This window comes from Pseudopodoces humilis, chromosome 20 (genome assembly GCF_049639895.1).
Source record: "Pseudopodoces humilis isolate 2021_Gansu_Grassland_sample_001 chromosome 20, ASM4963989v1, whole genome shotgun sequence".
Classification (NCBI taxonomy): Eukaryota; Metazoa; Chordata; class Aves; order Passeriformes; family Paridae; genus Pseudopodoces; species Pseudopodoces humilis.
In genome coordinates, this window is record NC_142219.1 from 4304043 (window position 1) to 4326770 (window position 22728).

At 51.1% G+C, this 22728-nt stretch overlaps 3 protein-coding genes across 3 annotated transcripts; 1 reads left to right on the top strand and 2 right to left on the bottom strand.

Annotated features, from left to right (window-relative positions):
• Positions 1-142: 142 nt before the first annotated feature.
• ANKRD13A (ankyrin repeat domain 13A) lies at positions 143-11768 on the top strand. Its single transcript, XM_005524321.3, has 15 exons — positions 143-660; positions 2780-2912; positions 3035-3159; positions 3619-3664; positions 4290-4433; positions 4827-5022; positions 5592-5658; positions 5797-5878; positions 6553-6611; positions 7212-7348; positions 7651-7808; positions 8238-8342; positions 8534-8685; positions 8899-8963; positions 9688-11768. The coding sequence occupies exons 1-15, from the start codon at positions 565-567 to the stop codon at positions 9884-9886; spliced, it is 1764 nt and encodes a 587-aa protein (XP_005524378.1). The 5' UTR covers positions 143-564; the 3' UTR covers positions 9887-11768.
• Positions 11769-12751: 983 nt separating this feature from the next.
• C20H12orf76 (chromosome 20 C12orf76 homolog) lies at positions 12752-14713 on the bottom strand. The gene is made up of 2 exons (XM_088065062.1): positions 14567-14713; positions 12752-14462 (listed from the first exon to the last, which is right to left on the bottom strand). Exons 1-2 carry the CDS (start codon positions 14664-14666, stop codon positions 14377-14379), a joined length of 186 nt encoding a protein of 61 aa, XP_087921188.1. The 5' UTR covers positions 14667-14713; the 3' UTR covers positions 12752-14376.
• Positions 14714-15787: 1074 nt separating this feature from the next.
• Positions 15788-22728, bottom strand: LOC102105369 (sodium-dependent serotonin transporter-like). The gene is made up of 13 exons (XM_005524580.2): positions 22554-22728; positions 20688-20822; positions 20378-20597; positions 20103-20241; positions 19790-19924; positions 19034-19137; positions 18660-18787; positions 18458-18570; positions 18098-18229; positions 17904-18003; positions 17592-17692; positions 16040-16207; positions 15788-15868 (listed from the first exon to the last, which is right to left on the bottom strand). Exons 1-13 carry the CDS (start codon positions 22726-22728, stop codon positions 15788-15790), a joined length of 1731 nt encoding a protein of 576 aa, XP_005524637.2.

Below are 22728 nucleotides of genomic sequence, written 5' to 3' on the forward strand. Positions count from 1 at the left end.
GGGCGGGCGAGCGAAACCAAGGCCGGGGGAAGGCGGGGTGAGAGCAGCCAGCGCCGAGCGCTCCCTCCGCGCGGAAAGCGATGGGACAGCTGTGGGCGGGACGTTCCATCTGTTCGCCCGCAGAGGGGGAGGGGGAGCAGCTTCCGCTTTCCGTGCGGTTGGCGGTGCCCGTGGAGTGCGGGGGACCGCGAGGAGCCCCCCTGCTGCTGCCCGCGCCGTGGTTCGTCCCAGCCGTCCCTGGAGGGACGGGGAAGAGGGACGGGGACGGCTGAAGGGGCGAGAACGGGGGGATCCCCGGGAGCGGGGCAGAGGGGGCGCCGGGAGGAGACCCCCGGGAGCGGGAGGCTGCGAGGGGCACCAGCAGCAGGGGAAACCCCCACGGCGGGGTTTTGCATGGGGCTCCCCTTGGAGAGGGGTGAAGGGTTCATAGGAGGTTGTAGCCCAGGCTCGCACTCACACACCTGAGCCAGGTGGGTGCCTGGAGAGACGAGAAGCTGAAAGGCTCGGGGTCTCCAGCATCCAGAGAGGGAAGAGTGAGGGGCCCTGCCCTAGGCGTGTGCCGGGATGAGCTCCCCTGGCGGGGTCAGCAGCGCCTTCCCCCTCCATGTCCTGGTCTGGAATAACGACTACAGGCGGCTGGACGAGGAGCTGCAGGACCAGGTAACGGGGGGCCCGGGCCCTCAGGGGGCTGCTGGGGGACCTGGTGGCCCCAAAAAGACTTGTGCCACAGTGCGGGGTTTGGTGGTCGTTGCTCGCTGCTGTGCCAGGAGAAGCCCCTTGGTGATGCTGCCAGGAGCGTTCGCTGGGCTTGAGGGATCCCTGCACTTCCTTACCTGTTTATTTGTGGTGCGGGAGTGATGAAAGAAGGTGTAGGAATGTTGGATACTAAACGTTGGCTTTCCCTCTCTAAAGCTTTGCTCTGAGCATTCCAGTGCAGCTGCAGTGTAGCTCTTTGGAGGAATTCGGAGTAGCTCAAGAAGAGCAGCTGTGATGGACATTAATTTATTTATTAAAGCAATAAATAGTGTTTATCTTAATGGGAAGGCAATGGTGCAGCAAAGGTGGCGGCTGCTGCTGTGCATCAAACTAGCCCCCATCTTGCTGAGCACCATCAGTTCTCATAGATTTGTTGCTGCCCAAGACTGGGGACAGAGTTTTTATATTGGTTGGAATGTTTTCAGCATCTCTGGTAAAAAAAATGGATCATTGTTCCTTGCTGGAGAGTAGAAAACACAAAGCTGTCCCCTCTCTGGGACATAATGACGTAAGGAAACAGCCTGAAAGCTGCAGCAGAGCTCGAGCAGCAAAAATCCTTCTGGCTGAGCTGCTGTGGAAAAGCTCTAACAGGGGGCTAGGGCGAGGTACAGTTAATAAGCAGAGCTGATTAATTAATTATACCTGACACCACAAGTAGGTGAGCCCAAGACCAGCTGTGCCACCTCCTGACTGTCACCTGCAGCTCTAACGGTGCACCTGACTTACTAATTCCTGCTTAGAGCATGTTCCTGTCCTGGTTTGGGAGAATCTTTGGAATGCAGTCACTCTTTATCTAATTTATGTCACCTTATGCATTAACAAAATCTTTAACCTCACTGGCACGTTGCTCCTGTGTGTTTATTTCTGACACCTGTGAGAGTTTGTGGTTAAGTAGAGATCACTCTGCAGCTCCCACCTGTGGAATGCTGCTTCCTTCCTCCATTCCCTGTGGAAACCAGCAGTGTGTGAAGATGGATGTGTCTCTTACTTCCTTTACCTGCTTTTAAACACCGCCTTTTTTTTTTTTTTTAAGTATTCCAAAGATACATTTCCCCCTGCTTCTTTGGGATGAGCTTCCTGCTGCCGGAGGGATGCGAGAAGGAATCAAAGCCGCATCCCAGCTGCAGCTGGAGTGGCAAACGGGGTTGGGCATGTGGGGACCAGGGAACAGCAACAAAGACAGTGGGGAAGGGCTCCAAGAGCCCTTTGGTGCTGCAGTGTTGGAGCTGCAGTAGGTGGGGAAGCAAATTAATTAATGTTCCACCCCAGAAGTGAAGATGCTTTAAAGTGAAGCTTTCCCACTCTGAGATATTCTGACTTGAAGCTGTCAGAAAACGCTGTTAACATGCATAATAACCTTCCTTTCTCATTCTGCTATTGACTTTCCCCTTTTCCTTTAGTTATAGATGCTCTTCTGTTTCAAATCTCTAAGCTAATAGTGAAAAATGTGTAAGGTATGAGTATGTTGTGCTTGCATGTTTTGGATATTTGTGCCTGTGTAGTTTATTTTTTATTTTAGTGACTTGTAGAGAATGCCCTCACTCCTCATTGTGCTGTGTGTGCTTTGTGAAACACCATCTGCTTCTGTCCTTTCCAAAAGTGCTGTCCAAAATCTGTGTTATATGCCCTGTTGCCATTTTTTTTCCCCTTTTCCCCCCATTTTGTTGTACAGTTGAAGCCTTCTGTGGAGTCTCAGGCTCTTGGCTGTCCGTGGGGTGATGCACACGGATGAGAACACCCATCTCCTCCTGAACCTTCTAGGGGGGAGACAGAGGGGAAATAATAACAGAAAAAAATGAAAAGCATCAACAGGAACTCCTGTCCTACAGTTTTTGTGTCATTTCATAGGCCCCATCCTTCTCCTTTTATTCACGTGGGGAAGCAAGACAGCCCTGCAGAAGGGCGGTGCAGTAGAGTTTGGGAGCAGATCCGTGGGAATGGCAGGGAATATCGACTCCTGGATTAGCCCTCTGTTTGTGCAAGATCTGATGAGCTGAGTTATTTCTCTCTCGGACACTGACAGGATGTTGACCAGCAGGACCCGCGGGGCCGGACCTTGCTGCACTTGGCTGTGTCCTTGGGTTACATAGAATCTGCCAAGGTCCTCCTGCAGCACAAGGCAGATGTGACCAAGGAGAATGCACAGGGATGGACGGGTAAGGACAGCTTGGGGAACAACCTGGGCTGTGATTCTTTCAGCAGCAGATGTTCTTTGTTTTTATGTGGAATTTTGGTCAGCAAGCAAAGTGACACGAAGCTGTGGCGGGGTTTCTTTCAGTTTTACATGAGGCTGTCAGCACAGGGGATCCAGAGATGGTCCAGCTGATCCTGCAGCATCGGGACTACCAGCAGACCTCCATGACCCTCGGAGGAGTTCCCGAGTTACTGCAGAAAATTAACGAGGTAATGATTTATTGAAATGTAAACTCTCACTCCAGACTGAAATCACTGCTTGAATTCTCATTCAAGTAGTTCAGTTCAGTGAACTATTGCAGTCACCTGGGCAATTGTGTTTTGTTCCAACCTGCATATTCCATAATGCTGAGGGACATGGAGGCTTTTGTTTTTGTTTGACTTCATTTAAATCCTTTGTCATGTACTCCATAGGAGGCTGAATCTTGAAGGCATTACTGCCCCTTCAGTAAAACAAGGAAGAACAGCTCCCCAGAAAGCAGCAGGAGCAGGGCAGTGCCTGTTGTGTTTGCTACTTTCACTTTCAGTTCTAGCATTTCCTTATCATTTCTCTGGTTCTGCTCTTCTTTTTTTATCCTTTATCTAAAATGTTCACAGGAAATGCTGCACTGAATGTCAAACTATTTCATGAGTTTTCTCATGACTGTTTCATGTGTTTTCTTTCTGCAGACTCCTGACTTTTATGTGGAAATGAAATGGGAGTTCACTAGTTGGGGTAAGAATCCTACTCCTTGTTAACAATTCCAGGCTGTGAAAATGAGTTACAAATGTCCCACAACACTGGCAGGGAAATATCCGCTCCCCGCAATCCTCCTCTCCTCCATCTCAAAATGACCTCTTGTGCTTTTGTTGCACAATTATTCTTTGTTTCCTGTTTCTTTGGTTGCTTTTTGGTAGTGGAAAATTTAGCTGTTGTTGCAATTGCTGAAGACTTTTCTTGGGGGATTTTTATCTGTTCCTGACCATCCACAGCTGAAGTGATCGTGTGTCATCTGTGGATGCGCTGGTTGTTTGGAAAGTGCCTGCTTTTCCCTGAAAGGAATGAACAGTAGGCCTCACAGCTGACTAAATATTTCAAATATCAAACTATTAGACTACCAGGCATGGGGTTTATGCCATTTCACACCTTTCAGTCTGAATATCTTCTTCCTTTTCATATTTATCTTTAAATTAGGCTGGTTTTGCCCTAAGCTGGTTATTCTTAAAGCAAAAGAGGGATCAGTATCTCACCCCCTCTGGAATGACATTCCCTGGAGTGAGCAATCCCTGTGCTTGAGTTCATTTCCTCTGTGCTGCACCTCTTGCACATTTTCCCTTTCCATTTCTCCCGTTTCTCCCAGTGCCCCTGGTTTCCAGGGTGTGTCCGAGCGACGTGTGCCGCATCTGGAAGAGCCGGGCCAAGCTGCGCGTCGACATCACCTTGCTGGGCTTCGAGAACATGAGCTGGGAGAGAGGCAGGAGGACTGTCATCTTCAAGGGAGAAGGTAAAGAGTTCACCTGTCTGCAACACTGATCCCCAAATATTGTGTGGGCACAGAGAGAAATCCTGATTTTACACACAAAAGAGGCCTCTTGTGTTTTGTGAAGGTTTTATACTTACATTCGTGTCTCACAGAGATTACTGTTTTATGATGGCTTCTTTGCTTTGAGTAAATCTCAAAGGTGAAAATTTGGTGATAGGGCTAAAATCTCAGTATTTAACTGTTTCCCTCTATCTTTTCTGCTGCCCTACATATAAAAGGTATTTTTAGTTCCATCTCCAAGTTTGATCCCAGCTGAGTGCAGAAACACCTGGGTTTGATACATGATATACCCCCAGCTTTTCACCCTGGAACACTTACAGAGTTTTTTAACTTGAAATGTGCCTTTTCTACCAGATACTGGTGGCTGGGCAGAGCTCATTGAGATCAACCACGATGACAAGTTTGTCACGACAGAGAGGTTTGAGATCTCCCAGCACATGAAGCGTTTAACACTGGGATCGATGACGCCCAAGAGGAAAGACGTGGAGAGGCGCCTTACATCTCCAATCATCAGCACGTGCCTTGATACCAAAAACATTGCTTTTGAAAGGTAAGACAGTTTCTCTTAGGAAGTAAACATTTTGAGGTTTGAGAAAACTTTAATGACCAACTCACAGAAGCTTTGATAATTAAAACTTTTAGGGCTAGGTCTGAAATTACTTTAAGCTTTACAAATTGCTAGATAAAGAAATTTGGGTTGGTCTAATTGCCACTATTGCTTGGCAAAAAGTTCCCAGTTGAAAGAAAACATTGGCAGAAAACTTCCAGTTTATCATATTAGTGGGATAGAATCAGTAAGGTTGGAAAAGGCCTCTAAGATTGAGTCAATTGCTCACTGCAAATTTCCATTTCACCCAAATCCATGTGCTGGAATTGATGGACAAGAACTTGGATTTGGTAACAAATAAGTCGACTCTCACATGAATACTTCAAGTAAATGTGCACAGTGTGTCTTTTAACAGACACACATTTGTCTTTCTTCATGGCTACACCTATTTATCCAGGTATCTGGGCTTAATAGTCTGTCAAATGTTGTTTAAAAGGAGACTTAGAAGAACCAGCTGGGGGTTGTGTAGAAATGCAGCTGTGTAGACACTTGTGGTGTTCCCTTTTTGTCAGAAGCACATCTGGATTCTGGGTATGGAGGACAGAAAAATCAGAAGGTGTCAATGGTTATGAAGCCAAGGTAAAGCTTATTCTTAAAATCACTTGGGAAATGCCTGTCTGGTGTTGAGGTTGGTTCAGTTGTGTATGTGATGTTTTACTGGGGAACTTTTTTTAACCTGTGGTGCTGTTTGGTTTTTATCCCTGTATTTTTTGTAAGGTCTACATGGCGAACAATGTGAACGTGATCACACGGATCAGAACAGAACATTTAACAGAAGAGGAGAAGAAGAGATATAAAGGTATCTTCCCCATAGGAAAATTTGGAAAAAACAGAACCCTTTGGCTCTCTGACACTTCCTCTGTGTCTGAAGAGCTACGCAGACAAACAAGGAAATTCTCTTCTTGCTGACTTTGCCCTGATTTTCTTTGAAGTATTCTGTGTCTGAGGCAGCTCATTATTTCACTCTTAACCTACAATTGAACCTGGTTTTATCCCAGCTGTATTTAGAGGAAAGAAAAACCCTTCAAACCTATTGAAAGTTTACTGATGGCTGCACTTTTCTTCTCAGGAATGTATTCCTGCCCTTTCTTCACTTTGGCCATAGATACAAGATTGACAGAGGCTTTGTTTGCTTGCAACTTCTGTTTTGGTCTACCAGTTTCTTCTGGTATTTGAATTAGGGTAAAGGGTGACCAGCCAGTAACTTTATATGGAAATTCTCCTAGTCTGGGGCCACTGAGGCACTGGGACTCATAAAGGTGCCTGCTAATCATAGAAACCACTGAAAAGCTTTGCTCTGTCCTGTGCATTGTACCTGTTTTATACCATCAGCTGTAGGTCCTGGGCTTGCCTGGTAAAGCTCACAGGAGATCTGAACAACTTCCCTTAGGGGTGGCAAACCTGGCCTGAGTGCCAATTTTACTAATAATTAATACTAATGGCTGGTTTTGTTTTCCCTTCTGTTACCTGAAGCTGACAGGAACCCTCTGGAATCATTCCTGGGGACAGTAGAGCATGAGTGTGGTGCTCAGGTGAGTGTCTGATGTCAGCACTGGTCGCTGTGCCAGTAGGAGTTCCTGGTGTGTGAGATCTTAGATCGGCAGCAGTTTTGATTATGAGGTTTTCATTTCCCCTGAGGTTGTTTTTATTTGGTTGGAAATAGGTGAACATTAAGATCCCTTCCAACCCAAACCATTCCATGATTCCATGTGGCTTTAGAAGCTCCCTTGCTTCTAAACTGTGGAAGAGCAGTGGATAATGGATTTGCTGTCTCTCTGTCAGGATGGCATTGCACATTTACAGGGATTTAGAGATTTTGGGTTCAAATTCCCCATCCAAGTTTTGACTTCAGTAAAGGATTTGGAGCCTGGACATGGTGTGGCTCGTGTGTGTATTTTTGGTTGGTTTCCAGCTTTAAAGCATCTAAGTAGATTTTTCCTGTCACTAAAAAGCTTGGAGATTTCTAACCTCAATAAAACCAGTCTAGTAACAGCTGGTGTTTATGGCTGTGTGTCACTGTGTCTGAAATAGGGAAGGAGTCACTTCACAAAGGGTAAATTAAAAGTTTCTTGTAGTAGCCACTCTCTGTTCAGTACTTTTTGTGTTGTTTTTTTCCCTCTCTTTCCTTCTAGAGTATATCCAGGACAACAGAGTATGCTGCAACCAACAATCCCACTGCTATTTCTCTGGAGGAATACTTCAACCCAGAATTTGATTTGAAGGGCAGAGACATAGGAAGACCAAAGGAAGTCACTGTTAGAACACAGAAGTGAGAGATACCTTAATTTCTATTAACTATTTCTAGTTTGTCTCTTCCCAGTTATCTAATCCCTGGAAACCATTTTTACAAATATCCAGTGTGGTTTTTCTGCCAGTTTTCACAGCTAATCAGAGGAGAGATCTTGAAGTATTCAGCTATAATGTATTTTTAATTCTACTGAGTCAAAGCCAATATTTGGGCTGGTGCTGTAACTTGTTAGTAACCTACTGTCACTGCCCAACTGCCTGTTTTGCTTTGCACCTGTTCCTAAACTCTGAATTTAGGTTGCTTTCTCCTACTTTGTCTTTAAGATTTAAAGCAACCTTGTGGATGAGTGAAGAGTTCCCCTTGTCTCTTATGGAACAAGTCACTCCAATCATCGACCTGATGGCCAGAACCAGTGCTCATTTTGCCAGACTTAAGGATTTCATCACTCTGGAATTTCCACCAGGATTTCCTGTCAAAATTGGTAATATTTAGCAAATTTTACTGTAACATCTTGGCCATTTTTTTCCTTTGGTTTTGGAATATATTATTTACAAAAAATCACATTGATCTCTTACTCATCTCACTGCTACCTAGAACCTTGTTTTGTACATCTGGAGTCAATCCAGAAATAACATTTTAAAGACCATGTCATTTCTGTGAGAATGAGCTATTGTCAGCCCCTTTCCTCTTAGCTTCAATGCCTTAAATTTGGCAAACCTTATTTTAGAATAAGAGATTTAGAGAGAGACTGAAAATAACTAAAGCCACCTTCTTGGTGAAGCGAGTTCCTCTGTGCTTTGTCATTATAGGAAGCTGTTGTAGAATATATCCCATAAAGGTGTAAGGGTTTGATGTGGGTGTGGAAGTGAATAGGAGTTCTCATGTTGACAGAAATCTTGTACTCTTACAGAAATTCCCCTGTTTCACGTGCTGAATGCCCGAATTACTTTTGAAAATGTCAACAGCTGCAGGACAGCTGAGAGAACCTCTCCTGGAGGTGCACAGAGTGATGCAGGTAAGGGGTGGGAAGGTGCAGGGATCCCACCTTTTTACATCCCTGTCCCTGGAATGCACGGAGGAGAGAGAACTGAACTGCAGGGAATGGAACAGGGGAGCTGCAATGTGTTATTGCAAAAGCATTCATCAGAATCTTTTCAGTTACATCGTGTTACAAACAGAGCACTTTACTTTATTTGCCTTCTGTAGGTGCTAATTTTGAGGTTGACCAGTCGGTGTTTGAGATCCCCAAATCCTACCACATCCAGGATGATGGCAGGAACATCCACGTGCAGGATGAGGATAATGAGATCATGCAGTTTGCCATCCAGCAGAGCTTGCTGGAATCTGGTGCAAATAAAGTAAGTTCTGGGGTCTGTGCAGTGGCAGCTTGGGCAAGGAACTGTGCAGCAAGAGCTGAAGGAAACCAGTGTAGGATCAGTTTTTCTAAGACTTTAGGAGATAAAAATAATGTATTTCAAAGAAGAAATAAAGGTGGTTTGAGGGTTACTTTCAGTGAAGTTACTCTGCAGGTCTGATAACAGCTGTGGAATTGTATCTTTCCCCATCTCTAGGAATTGGGGGTGCATTCCAATGGAGCAGTTGCATATTCCCCAGACTTCAGTATGCAGTATCAGAAGTAAGTACCTTTTTTCACATCAAACCATGCAGCAACAGAGTAAAAATACCCCCAGCATGAAGCAATTTGGCAGGGTTTTTTTTGGTGTATATGAGTAGCAAATGCACAAAACTTGAGGTTTCTTCTTGTGTTTCTTCCAGCTTTTCCAAGAAACAAGAGCTCCAAACTGAGCCTCCCTGGTTTATGTTGTGTAGTTCTTTCCAGCTGTGGGGCTGGTCTGTGCACAAAACAGATTCTTTACCCAACATACAAACCCAGTTCTTCTGTTCTTAAAACTCGGAATTTGGTCCCTCTGCACTGAAAGTTTGGTTATTAGAGGCTGCATACTTCAAGGCAGTTCTTCTTTCCTTTCAAAATCCTTATGTGATCCTTAAAAACATAGATTTAATGGACACTTAGAAATGGGCTCTGGTGTCTGTGGAGTCTTTCTGTAGTTAAGTGCCACAAAAACAAGAACTGAATCTTCTGGGTTCTTCTGTACATGGAAAATCCTTTAAACCAGGTGAGGATGCTTTTAGAGGCCCATTGAAAATATAGCTGTTGGTATCTATGCAAGATCTTACAGGTGTTGGAACAGCTGCTCTCATATCCTCAAACTGTTTTCTCCCCTCTGGGAGAGATCTTTGTGTTTGTGAGTCTGAAGCAGTTCCCAGGAAGGATCATTGAAGGGAATATGAGACAGGCTCTGTCTTTTTTACTTCTCAAAGTTGTTCTTTTCCATTAGGGCACTGCAGGAGAGCTTTCTGTCAAGATCAGCAAAGTCCCACAGCAACAGCTCCAGTGAAGCTTCCGACTTTGAGAAAGACTTGCAGCTTGCCTTGGAATTGTCTGTGCGGGAGCAGGAGGAACAGGAGAAGCAGCGTCGGGAAAAGGAAGATGCAGAGCTTCAGCAAGTTCTACAGCTCTCTCTTGTGGAAAAATAGCTCCTAAGTGACCTCCTAAAGCAGGGATGACCAAATCTGTATAAAACTGGAGGTTTTCAGAGCTGTCAGTCTGAAGACCACTCCTGGATTGCTTAAGGAAACATTTCACCTGCCTTCTAAGTCGGCATCAGCTGCAAAACCCTGATGTATTTTTGTTTGGGGAGTTCTAGATCACAGGACTCCACGTTTGGCTCCCCAGCCATGCAGTCTTAGCTTTGAAGGAAATGTTTTTATCTAAACTTATTTATTGAAGAGCAGATGGAAATTTTGCTTTGCATCAGGATGTAGGATTGCAGTAAAGCTTGAAAGCCTGATAATATGGGGGAGTTCAGGAGAGAAACTTCATTACTTACCAAAGAAATACTCATCTGCTTCATTATTTCTCAATAATTCAAAGCCATTGCCTGTTTTTCCAGCTGTTTCATGGGAGAGCATCTCCCTGCCTGTACACACACACGGTAGTTCTTCATGCTGACAGATGTTTTCTGTTAGTTTTGTGGTTATCTCTCCTCTAGTTACTGAGATTTGTGGCTTAAGAGGGATAATTTTATACTTGAACAGCTCATCTAAGCTCCAGATTAAACTAGTGCTTTCTGAAAAAGGACAAAACAAGTAGCCAGTAAAATTTTAGATGCTGAAATGGGACCATCTGTCCAGTACAGCAGCAGTTTCTGCAGAGATTCCAAACCAGCTCGTTCCCCTGGTCAGGGGGCAGCAAGAAATTAAGGGATAGATATAGGTGCTTCTTTGGGATATCTTGGTATGCATGGCTGAGTGTGGGTGCTAAATGCAGCCAGGAAAAAGAATTCAGGTGAGATTTTCATGTGTCCTTGTTGGAAGAGAAGTTATAATTCTGCAAGGGAAATGTGTGTTTCTTTTTAAAACCCCAGTGCTTGTCCTTCATGTGAATACATCTATTTTTTTACCTGAATATTTTTATTGATTTTAAACCAAGCCACTAGGCCTACACTCATCAAACTGGTCTTGTAACGATTCCTAGGTCTGTTTTAACCAGCTTTCCTCAGGTTTTTGGCCATACAGGATCTTTGTAGCTCTTCTATCTGCACTTCTCTCGGTGTTTACGGTACTCACACTGTGACTCTCAAGTGCACTCCACAGGTACACGATGAACAGCCACAGGAAAGCCTTACAGTTGTTAAATGTGAGCAATATCCCTCTGCTCTGGCTGGCAGGGCTGGAGGAACCTTTGGTACAGCTGCTCTGGGCTTGCTCCTAACACTGCTCCTGTTCCTCAGGTTAAACAGGGCGGTTCTGGGTGACCAACTATTAATTAACCAGTATAAAAATCACTATAAAATGGACTTGATCATAACCAGCGGGGCACTTGGAAACTTGGAACCCTATTTTAAACGAATAATCCATTGTTTTACATAGGAAATGATTACAGTTCCTTCAGTGCACACTAGGAATGGCCTTTACACATTGCTTTTGTTCCCTGGGACAACTTGCATCCCTAAAAACAACTTCTTGGGTGCTGCAGGAATGGGGACTCTCCTGCACAAGGGGCAGTAGGCTGGAATTCCTTTCTTTGCAAAAGGGATTCCTGTGCCTGTCACAGTTGGGAAAAGGGAATGGGCCTCGTGTTGAGCTCCTGACAGGGTGGGAGGTAGGAGATGGAGCTGTGGGCATTCCTCCAGTGGGAATAAAGAGTGCTGTTGCCTTTACAAACCCGTCTGCCTGGCATTGCCTGTCTTCTGCTAAGCATTTCAAAGGTTACAAGAGGGGTAAAAATAGCATTTTTCAAGCTGACTTGTTCTGGGTTTATATTTAAACTAAAGAACATTGAGCACTTTCAGTTGAAGTTTTGTTACGCTCCTGCTTCTTAGTCTGGGACTGTAAAATAAATTGGATTTGCTTTTGGTTTTGGTTTTTTTTTTCCCCTTTGATATTTGTGTCATTCCAGCTGCTTCCCTCAGCAAGGTGCTGCTTTTAAAGCCTGATTTAACCCTTTCAGTGTAAGATGGACGTGCTTTGTGTGCTGGAAGAAAAAACAAAGACACTGCACATTACAGTTTTTTCTAACACTATTTGGATTTTTTTTTAATTTTAACTAATCATCTGTCTTTTTGTTGTCTTTTTATACAATAAGGTGACATTATAATCCATGAAATTCTCCAGGGTAGTTCTGGCTTAGTGGGAATCAGACACATAATCCCCAGAACAACTTTTTGGATATTTTCAGCCAAGTTTTGAGTCTCCCTGTCTTGAAAAGGGGGAATCAGTACAACACAGATGTTAAGGCAGTGAAAGGCAGGAAACCCTGTTAATTTCTCTCAGCACATTCTTGTCAGAAAGGACAGAGGATTCTGAGTATGTTTAATACCAAGACTGTTGTGTAACAACAGAGTCCAGCTTCTCTCTCTGAGGCACCTTGAGGCTGACGTAGCAAAGAGAAGCTCTGTTACAAATAACTGTAGCCTCTTCTAAAACTATAACCAGCTCTAAAATTTCTTCAAGTTGATGCTGTTCCTGAAAGCAAGACTGTGCTTTTTTGTGCTTTTGACCCCATTTCAAGGCTTTTTACAGCAGCAATTCATGATTTTCTTTATTTGGAAACCCTTCTTACACTGCTTTGGCTGAGTTTTGATTCATAGCTGAGCTGCTGGAAGCTGCACAACCGTTGTAGGATGCGCTTCTGTTGTGCTATTAAAGGGCTCAAACATTCATGGAAACATTCCCCCAGCACTGTCATCCTGTTCCCTGGCTTCCCCCAGCACTGCCATCCCACCAAAAACAAGGTGGGAACCACGAGGGGACCAGAGGGAATTGGGACAGCCTCAATCCTTTGTGGGGCTCCAGACTTGTTAATAGCAAACAGCACAACCATGAATAAGTAAGAGCCTGGATTGTTTACTGAGCGTTTTATTTGTACAAAGAGGCATAGCTGGGAGTGAGGAATGAGAGCAAACAGGAATTCTGCTCCCGAGAATGCAGAGCTGGGGCTGGGAGCTTCACCATCCACCCCCACGAGCAGCACGGGCTGCAGGCCAGGCTTCACAGCGATGAAGGACCGAGAAAAATCAGGAACACAGGAATCAGTGAGCAATAGGAGGAGCAGAAAGCAATAGAACAGTGCTGCCCTGCTGCCTCACTCTTGGATTAACAACTCCATCTGTTCAAGGCCAGGCTCACTGTCATTTCACAAGACAGAAAGAAAATCCCTGTTCAATTCCAGCACTTGGTGTCCTTCAAACAGAAAGGAAAACACCTTGGATGCAGCCCAAGGGCTTGAGAACACATCGCCAATCTTTCTGGAAGTTACATTTTAAAACTCTAAATAAATTACTAAGCAAAACCACCCCTGTGTTAAATATCTAATAATTAGTAAAATCCAGTTACTACTTGTAGCAGTGCAAAACAAAATAGCAGCATTTGTATGGAAGTGGGATTCAGTGTAAACGCTTGTTACTGAAACTGCGTAAAATGGGTCTGGCTGGAGCTCAAACTCTTCCAGAGCCTCTGCCTGGCTTGCAGACCTTTGGAGGCTCCTGTTTCCAGGAGGACAGTGACCAGCACGTGCTGGAATCCCTCACCTGCACACCAGGTTCAGCAGGCCTGCTTTGATGGGAGGCTATTTGGGGCTTTTTAGCCCCAAAGCAAATATTAACTTTAGAGTTAAAGCAAATAAAGTTGGGAAGGAGAAGCCTGGCCCTGGAAAACTACACCAGGATCAGGGCATATATCAGTGTTTCTGCTCAGAAGCAAGAACGGACCAGACCCCACCACCCACTGCTGAGTGGGTCACTGAGCTCTTACCTTTGGAATATTTTTGAATGGGACCTTAAAGCTCATCCTGTTCTACTCCCTGCCATGACAGGGACACCCTCCACTACCCCAGGTTGCTCCAAGCCCCGTCCCACCCCCAGGACTCAGCGTTCAAACAAGGACCTGAATTAATCAGAAAGCAAAAAGTAGACGTGGTGTGAGCGAGCACGTGGAGCTGCTCCTCGGGCCATGTCCCCAATCTCGCCCTGTTCTGGTGACAACCCAGGCCCCGGGGATGCTGTCGAGCACACCGTGTGAGACCAGCCTCGCCAAAACGCTGGGATTTGGGAGGCAGGCGCGTTGCTCCAGACCCGCTCCGAGCCAGATGGGTTCGCTGCGGACACACCCCCAGGAGCTCCAGGAGTGTTTGCTCAGGGAGGGGGTGGTTTCCAGCACCCGGCCTGACCACTGCTGGAAGCCACATCACGATGGAGCCATGTGATAGAGCACGGGCAGAGATGGGTGAAAAGCCACACTCGCATCCTCAGGGCATCCCCAGCAGCTGACGGGAGGGGCGGCAGGACGGTGGGGACCGGACGGGAGAACCTGCTGGGTCCGGAGCAGCGCCGGGATGGAACCGGGATGGTACCGGGTACCAGACGGGAGAACCGGCAGGACTGAAGCGGTGCTGGGATGGTGGATGCCAGGGGGGAGAACCAGGTGGGATGCAGCATTCTCTCGGTGCCCCGGCGGATCCCGCTCCGCTACCGCCGCCGGACGGGCCGGTAGACACAGATGGCCATGAGGATGATGGTGAGCAGGAGAGCGCTGAGGATGCTGCCCAGCAGCACTGCGGCGGGAAGAGAAAGAACATTAATAAAACACTCCCTGACCAACTCCCGAGCCCCCGGCCGGGTCGTGGCGAGGCTGTACCCGCTGCCCCCCGCTCCTCACCCAGGTTCTGGTGCTGCAGCACAGCGTAGGGCCGGCTGCGCTCCGCCGGGCCCGGCGACAGCGGGGACGGCGCCCAGCCCCGCGCCGCCGCCAGCCCCATGGCGACACAGCACGGAGCCCGCCGGTCCCCGGGCTTTGTGCGCCGGGCCCGGCCCTGCCCCTTCCTGCCGCCCGCCCCGCCCCGGGACCGGCCTTCCGGGGGAGCGGGGCGATGGAGCGGCACCGGGAGCGGCACCGGGAACGGAACCGGGAGCGGCACCGGGAGCGGCACCGGGAGCGGCACCGGGAACGGCACCGGGGGCGGAACCGGGAACGGAACCGGGAGCGGAACCGGGAGCGCCCCGCGCCCGGCCGGGGGAGACCCGCGTGTCCACCCCGCGTGTCCCTGCACCCCCGTGGGCATCTTCTCCCCGCCCCAGCCCCGGGGTGTTCCTCCAAGCCCTGTGTGTTCCCCCAGCCCAAGAACGTGGGTTCTTTAAGGTGTTTTATAGGCCCCCAAACACCGAGGAACACGGTGATGCTGCACTGGGAGCGACGGGACGGGGAAGCCACGGCAGGTGGCTGATTCACACCAGCCCAGGGATGCCTCACCCCGACCCAAATTCGGTTTTAAAATGAGATGTATTAGGGTCTTTCCCTCTTCAAATGCCTATTCCCTGGATCCCCCGGGATGGGGCGGCAGGAGACACCGACCTGTCCGGCTTCAGCAGCACCTGGGACCCACCCCGGGGTCCGGGCAATTCTTCGGCCGGACTTTGGATCTTTGTAGCAGGACAAAGTGTGCCGGGACAGCGACAGCCCCCCGTGTCCCCATGCCCAGCCCGAGCTCGGCGCTCCACGAACACAGCACGGCGAGCTGCGGCTCCTCTCCCTCCCCTCATCTCCGAGCATCGGCATCAGCTTTATTTTCCAAACACTCACAGCTACACACATGCACGGGGGTGGGGGGGCCGCGGGCACCTCCGAGCGAGGCAATCCCTCCATCCGCTGCGGGAACTGGGGCTCTCCTTGGCCCCTTGGCTGCCAGCCCCCGGGCCCCAGCAGTGCCGGTCCCGTTCTCCCTGCCGTGGATCGCCGCTTTTCCTGCCGGCAGCGAGAACGGGCTCTGCTCCTCTGCCACCGGTGTGCCCGTGGAGATGCCAGCTCCGCTCCGTGCCGAGGAGGGCGATGGCAGCTGCCCCAAGGAGGGAGCCAGAGCGGTCTCCGTGTCCCCCGGCCGTGCTAGAGGACGGGGGCCATGCCCACCCCCTCTGCCTGGGGGGCTCTGGAGATCTTCTCGGGCCGAATGCAGACGGCGAGGCGCTGAGCGAGAGACAGAGCACAGCGGCTTTCCCTCCGAGCCCTTCCCAGGCAGCTCTCCCGGTGGGATTTCATTGCCACGCCAAGACGCTGAGGATGCGTCAAGCACCTGACCCGAGTGGGGTCCCTGCCCACCCCAGCCCACCCAGGAGCCGTGGGATTGTCCCTCCTGACCTGCTTGAGGGACCCCGGCGTCCAGACGAGCTTGTACACCATGTAGAGGGGGATGCAGATGAAGGACGATGCTCCGATGAGGAATCCCACGGAGATGCTCCACTCGGGGTACTGGTAGTCAAAGAGGGTCAGGGGTGGCTGCTCCAGGAGGGAGCTGATGACTATGAACTGTGACGAGAAGAGCCACAGGGGCCCCGTGAGCAGTTTGGGCCCCTCTCACCAAGACACACATTGAGGGGCTGGAGCGTGTCCAGAGAAGGGAACAGAGCTGGGGAAGGGGCTGGAGCACCAGGAGCAGCTGAGGGAGCTGGGAAAGGGGCTCAGCCTGGAGAAAAGGAGGCTCAGGGAGGATCTTCTGTCTCCCCACAACTCCCTGACAGGAGGGTGGCCGGGTGGGGGTTGGATTCTGCTCCCAGGGAACAAGGGACAGAAGCAAAGGAAATAGCCTCAAGTTGTGCCAGGTTATGTTGGACATCAGGGAGAATTTTCTCATCAAAAGGGCTGTGCAGCCCTGGCACAGCTGCCCAGGGCAGTGCTGGAGTCCCCATCCTGGAGGGATTTAACAGATGTGTAGATGTGGGGACGTGGGTTTGTGGTGGCCTTGGCAGTGCTGGGTAATGCTTGAACTCTGATCTTAGAGGGCTTTTAAACCCTAAATAAATAATTTTAAAACCTAAATAATTCTCTGGTCTCCCCAGCCCTGGCACTGGTGGCAGCTCACCCCACAGGTTATCAGGGTACAAGGAACAAAAGCATCTTTAAGGTCCCTTCCAACCCAAACCATTCTGTGATTCCATGATTCTATGAACACCATCCACGTCCTGCTGCTCTCCCTGTCGTCCCAAATCCCAGCCAGCACGGACATCACAGGGACATCTCCCAGGCTGCCAGCCCTGGCTGGGTGAGGGCTCTGTCCAACCAGCCCCGTGAGCCGGCAGCCTTCAAGCGCTGCTCAGCCCCGTGCTGAAACAAACCCGTTTGCCGTGTGCTTTGATGATAATACTCCTCTCTTAATAACCAGGGCAAAGTGCTTAGAGCCATAATTAATCCTCACAAGGCCTCTTCTCCTGCAGATCCGGTGAGATTAGACCCCTCTGCCGACGGCAGCCTTTGAAGTGCCGTGGGAGCTGGCATTTCAAAGGGACGGATCCAGCCCAGCACACGGGAGATGGACCCGTGGCCGGCCCTGCCAGGGATGCTGCGTGCTGGGAGGATGAGACAAAGCTGAGCTTGCGGCGGTGTGAGCACCCAGCTTTGCCCTGGAGCTGTGGAAAAGGCTGGAAAATGAACTTCCAGCTCCCTTTCTCGGTGAGGGGCTGTGGGCACTGTGGTGATGCCCGTGGCTGGAGCAGCAGCACGGGGAGGGCTGGCATGAGCTCCCACAGCCCTGTGTGACCCCAGAGTGGTCTCCTGGCAGCTTGGTGACTTCATGTGAGTCAGAGGGGAGTTATGCATGGCACGGGGAGCTGGGCAGCAGAGGGGAGTGGCTGTCCTGTGAGGTGTCCAGAGGGACAGAGATGACCTTGTCTGTAATTCCGCCGTGGATACTCACTGCCAGCAGGGCCGGGCTGATGGCGACCCAGCACAGCTTCCAGAAGAGCCCCGGGGTGAAGCCCAGCATGGCTTTGACATCGTGGGAGAACCTCTGGATCCCTGCCGGAGGAGAGAGCCCTCAGAGCCCAGGGATCCCACTGGGGACGTGGGTTCAGGGATATCCACACGGACACAACGCCCTCTGTTCCCATCCCAGCCTGGCCAGGAGCCCCACACGGGATCCAGCGCCCGGGATTTACTCACCTGTGCAGGGTCACACACCCGTGCAGGTGCCCACGGGGTGTTTTCCACGACAGAGGCAGTTTCTTACCATAAAACCAGGAGACAGCGATGGTTTCCAGGAGCACCACTGCCAGGATGGAGCAGCCAGCACCAAACTCCTCCAGCAGCTTCACCACGTAGGCTCCCCCCTGGAGCAGCACGAGGAGGGGGAGGCTGCAGACCCCACGGGGGTGAAGGAGGGGATGTGGGGGGCCAGGGCGGGGTGGTGCCAGTGGAACTCACGTAGGTGAGGGTGCTGAGGGAGCCCAGGAAACAGACGGTGATGAGGCCAAGGACGAAGAGCTCCCGTCGCCCTGCCAGGACCTGGGGGTACTCGTCCATCACGGCCGTGATCACGGCCTCCAAGCCTCCAAACTGCAAAGGAAATGCTGGCATGGGGTGGGGAAATGGGATGTGGGGACAGTCCTGCTCTCCAAGAAAATCCACATGGCAGAATGGGGATGTCCCATCCCTTCTTTCCATCCCATCCCAGCCCTTCCCAAGGCCATAACTCCCCTCACCCACTGTCACCTCACTATCAGCCATGGGACATGGCCACCCCTGGTCCCTGCTGGGGACACAGCTGGGCTGTCCCGCTCCTACCGTGCTGTCCAGCCCCAGGGTGATCATCATCAGGAAGAAAACGATGGCGAAGAAGGTGGATCCCACCATGTTGGCGATTGCTTCAGGGTAGGTGATGAAGAGGAGGCTGGGCCCTAGGAGGGGGCACTGCCTTGGTTGGCTGTTCCCTGGCACAGCCCTGAGGGTGGGGATTCGGGGAAGAGGCTGCTGGAGGGAGGAGAACCTTTATCTCTGGCGACATCCTCCACCTCCACATCCCTCATCTCGGCCATGTAGCCCAGCACGGTGAAGATGACGAAGCCTGAGAGGAAGCTGGTGAGGCAGTTCACAGCACTGGTGACGAGTGCATCCCTGGAAGGCAGAAAAGAGGGAGAAACCCCGCTCCAGGCCAGCTCTCACCCTGCTCCAGCTGTCCTGGCCTTCCCGTACTCCAGTTCCCTCTCCTTGCCCCTTCCACCAAAACCATCAGGGAAATGGGGAGAGGTGCCCAGCCTGCAGCCAAGGGACCAGGAGCTGTTGGGATGTGGCAGTGGGGACCAGGAGCTGCCAGGACATATCTCCACTGCAGCTCTGCCTGCTGGGATGGACCCTCCTTACCTGTAGCAGTTGTTGTGGAAATGGTTGTAACTGGCCAGAGCAAGGAGGACTCCAAATCCAGGGCCCAAGGAGAAGAAAATTTGTGCAGCAGCATCCACCCAAACCTGGAGGGAGAAACAACAGGAGGATGGGCAGGGCAGGGGGTCGTTGTGGCAGGGCTAGGGTGAGGAGGTGCCCCACAGTACCGGTGACATGGACACCCCATGGCACAGGCTGTGCTGACCCCCTCTCCTGCTTGCCCCGTGCCCCCAGGAGATGTCCTGGGAGCTGCTGTGCCATGGAGTGAGCTCATTTCCACCCTGGGGTCCTGCAGCAGCAGAACTCAGCAGCGTCACCCGTGCTCTCCCACGCTCTGGGCAGGGACGGATCGAGGGGAGCCCCGAGCCTGCCGTGCCCACTCCTGCCCAGCACTCAGTGCTGGCAGCATGGCCCTCATTACCTTTAATGAGAATTCTCAAGTGCTGCCTGGTAATTACCCACAGGAAGCCCACTGTCAGCCCAGGGGGGAGCACAGCACAAACAAAACCGGCCAGAATGAGATGGGTGATTCAATTATGGATTTACATTTCCAAGAGCCTGTCCAGGGCGCCTCGTTTCTGTGGGAACAAGGGCCCCAATGCCCTGTGGTGGGGCCAGACCCGTGGGCAGGGTTGGGTGGGTGTCCTGGGGAGGGGTTCTGGGCGCTGCCATGCCCAGATGGGTGGGTGGGTGTCCTCTGGAGGGCTCTGGGTGCAGGGGGTCCCACCGTGCACTCACCGCGGTGCTCAGGAGCTTGCCCCAGTCCGGGCGCAGGTAGAAGACAACCCCTCTCCAGGCTCCAGGCAGGGTGGCCCCTCGGATGAGCAGGATGAGCAGGACGATGTAGGGCAGCGTGGCTGTCACCCACACCACCTGGGGGGAGGCAGCTGTCACCCCACAGCAGCACCGAGCACCCAAAGCCCCGTGTCGGGCAGGGGCTGAGGAGGAGGAGGAGGTGACATTCCCTCTTCCACAGTCAGGTGGGTGGCAGGATCCTCCCAGGTGATGGGTCCCTCCTGTCCTGGCAGGGCAGTGCTGCAGCCCTCCTCACCTTCCCAGAGGTTTTCACCCCTTTCCACAGGCTGAAGTAGACGATGGTGAAGATGAGGAAGAGGCAGAGGAGCAGCTGCCAGCGGATCCCGCCGATGTCATACAGACCCCCGGATTTCTGGATCTCCAGGACCTTCCTCCTGCAGACAGGGATCCCCACGGCTGGGAGCAGGCTCAGCCCCAGGCAGGCAGTCTGTGAGCTCCTCAGGAGCATTCCCACCCCAGAGCTCCCTCAGGGATGTGCCCAGCTCGCACCATCCACACCCGTGCACTTACGTGTAAAACTCCTCGGCGGGGGACCTGGAGAAGTTGGTCCAGGTCACGTTGCTCTTCCCAAAGTAGTTGGTGCAGTCAGGGGTGTTCCAGGGGTTGTCACAGCTTGCCCAGGGCAGGGTGGCCGAGAAGGACGAGTAGAAGTAGTAGAGAGCCCAGGCGATGATGGTGTTGTAGTAGAAGGAGACGTAGAGGCCGATGATGCAGATGGCAAAGCCGATGCCTGGGAAAAGCAGGATGGGGCTCAGCCCTGGGACACGGCTTTGGGGACCAGCTGGGGGTCACGGTGTCACCTGGGCTGGGGGTCTCTCACCTTTGAAGATGGGGCAGATGCGCTTCCAGATGGGGATGGCACCTGTCCTGTGGAACTGCCCCAGGGCCAGCTCCATGTAGAAGAGGGGCACCCCTCCGAAAACAGCCATCAGCGTGTAGGGGATGAGGAAGGCTCCTGCAGGGTGGGGAGCACAGCAGGGTGACCACCAGGCTGCCAGGGGACCACGGTATTGTCACCTCCCTCCCTCCAGGCACTGCCCCAGCAGGTTTGGATGTGTTTGTGAGAAGCACTGGTAATTATTTGGTCAGAGGAGCTCAGAGATGTGAGCTTGGTGTTCCAGCATCTCAACATCCCTGCTGGAATCCCAGCCCTTCCTGGGGAGGCACCATTTGGCCAGGATGGGACAAAGAACCACACAAACCATTGAGGTACAGAGGAGGGGACACCCAGCACCCCTCAGGTCTGGAAGAGTTTTGGAGGAAAATCTGACTGAATATGCACAGCCACCCCAAGACACATAATTAACGCTGTAATCTGCATTATTCATAACATCCTCATTTTTACTGGGGCTACACTCGTACCCCATGGAGCTTTTGGAAGTGGAACTGCTCTCCGAGTTCTGCTGGGATTAGTTAATTTAACCCCCACGGCTACTCCCTCTGACAGATGTGTGTGTGGTGCAGCATCCCAACACTCCCAGTATCCCCAGCATCTCCAGTATCCCCAAAACCCTCAGCACCTCCAGCACCTCCAGCATCTCTAGCATCCCTAGCACTCCCAGTATCCCCAGAACTCCCAGTATTCCCAGTATCCCTGTCACCTCCAGTACCCCGAATATCCCCAGCACCCTCCTGCAGCCCCCCTCTCTGCCTGGCAGGACTGGCCCAGCAGGACCAAGTGTTTTCAGTGTTTTCCTTCCAGATCCCGGGCTGTGGGTGAGTCCAGTGCTGCCCATCCCAGTGCTCCCCCTCCATGGGGCTGTGGTCCCCCAGAGCTGCTCCCTGAACTCCTCATCCTCCCGTGTGCGTGGGGTGGCTGAGAACCACCCACCCGAACCACGGGCACGCAGAGGGGCTCAGCTCTGCTCCCAATCCCACAGGAGCAACTGGCAGACAACTGTGTTTCAACGTGGGCACCTGGGATCCAGAGTTTTGCCTTGAGTATGGAACTAATTATCTCTTTCTAATTTTCCCAAGCAGTAGAGGATGTTCCCCGAAAACCGACTTTGGCAATTAAATCCACTGCGCTTTCCCAAACAGCACAAAATTCTCATCCCTTCTTTTTTCATTTCCATGTGAGGGGGGTTTCTATCCTGCTCCATCCCAAGCAATTTATTTAGTTGTCATTTACTGAAGGTTTTCCCCCTTCGTGGTGTTTCTGTGTCTTGGTTTCCCATTGATCCCTCAAAGCCAGGGCTGCTCGTGAGGTCCAGCACAGCAGGAGGGTGGGATGCTCATGAGGATGATTTTAAACCAGGAGCCATCCCAAAGGGCAGCTCCCCAAAGTCCCAAGATGTGTGTGAACCTCCCAGCCCAAATTTACGGATCTTAATCCTTTTTTTGCAGTTTGGACCATGCTAATTTCCCCTTTGCGATCCTGGAGCTGCTAACGCACCTCTAACCTCGCTGGGCAAGGAGGGAAAGACCAGGAAAGGAGGAAAGGACCCCAGAGAAGGAGGATGGAGGGAGCGGGGGAGGATCTTGAATGAAGAAAGACAGAAACAGAAAAGAGACAGATGTCGGGAGAAGTTGGGTCGGTCTCTAAACCGCCCTGTCTGAAGTGGATCGGCTGCAAACAAAGAAAGAAAAGAAAGAGTGAATTTTTCAGGGTGAGAAGGATGGAAAGTGAGGGAAAAGGCATCATTTCTCCAAAAGAAGACTTAAATAAGCCCAGTGGTGTCCTTACCCCCTCCGTTCTGGTAGCAGATGTAAGGGAACCGCCAGACGTTGCCCAGATCGACGGCGAATCCAATGACGGAGAGGAGGAAATCCATCTTTTTGCTCCACTTGTCCCTGGGGTGGGTGTGGGGGTTTGGGGGTGCGGGGCTGCTGGGGGGACCCAGGCAGGGCTGCTCTGCCAT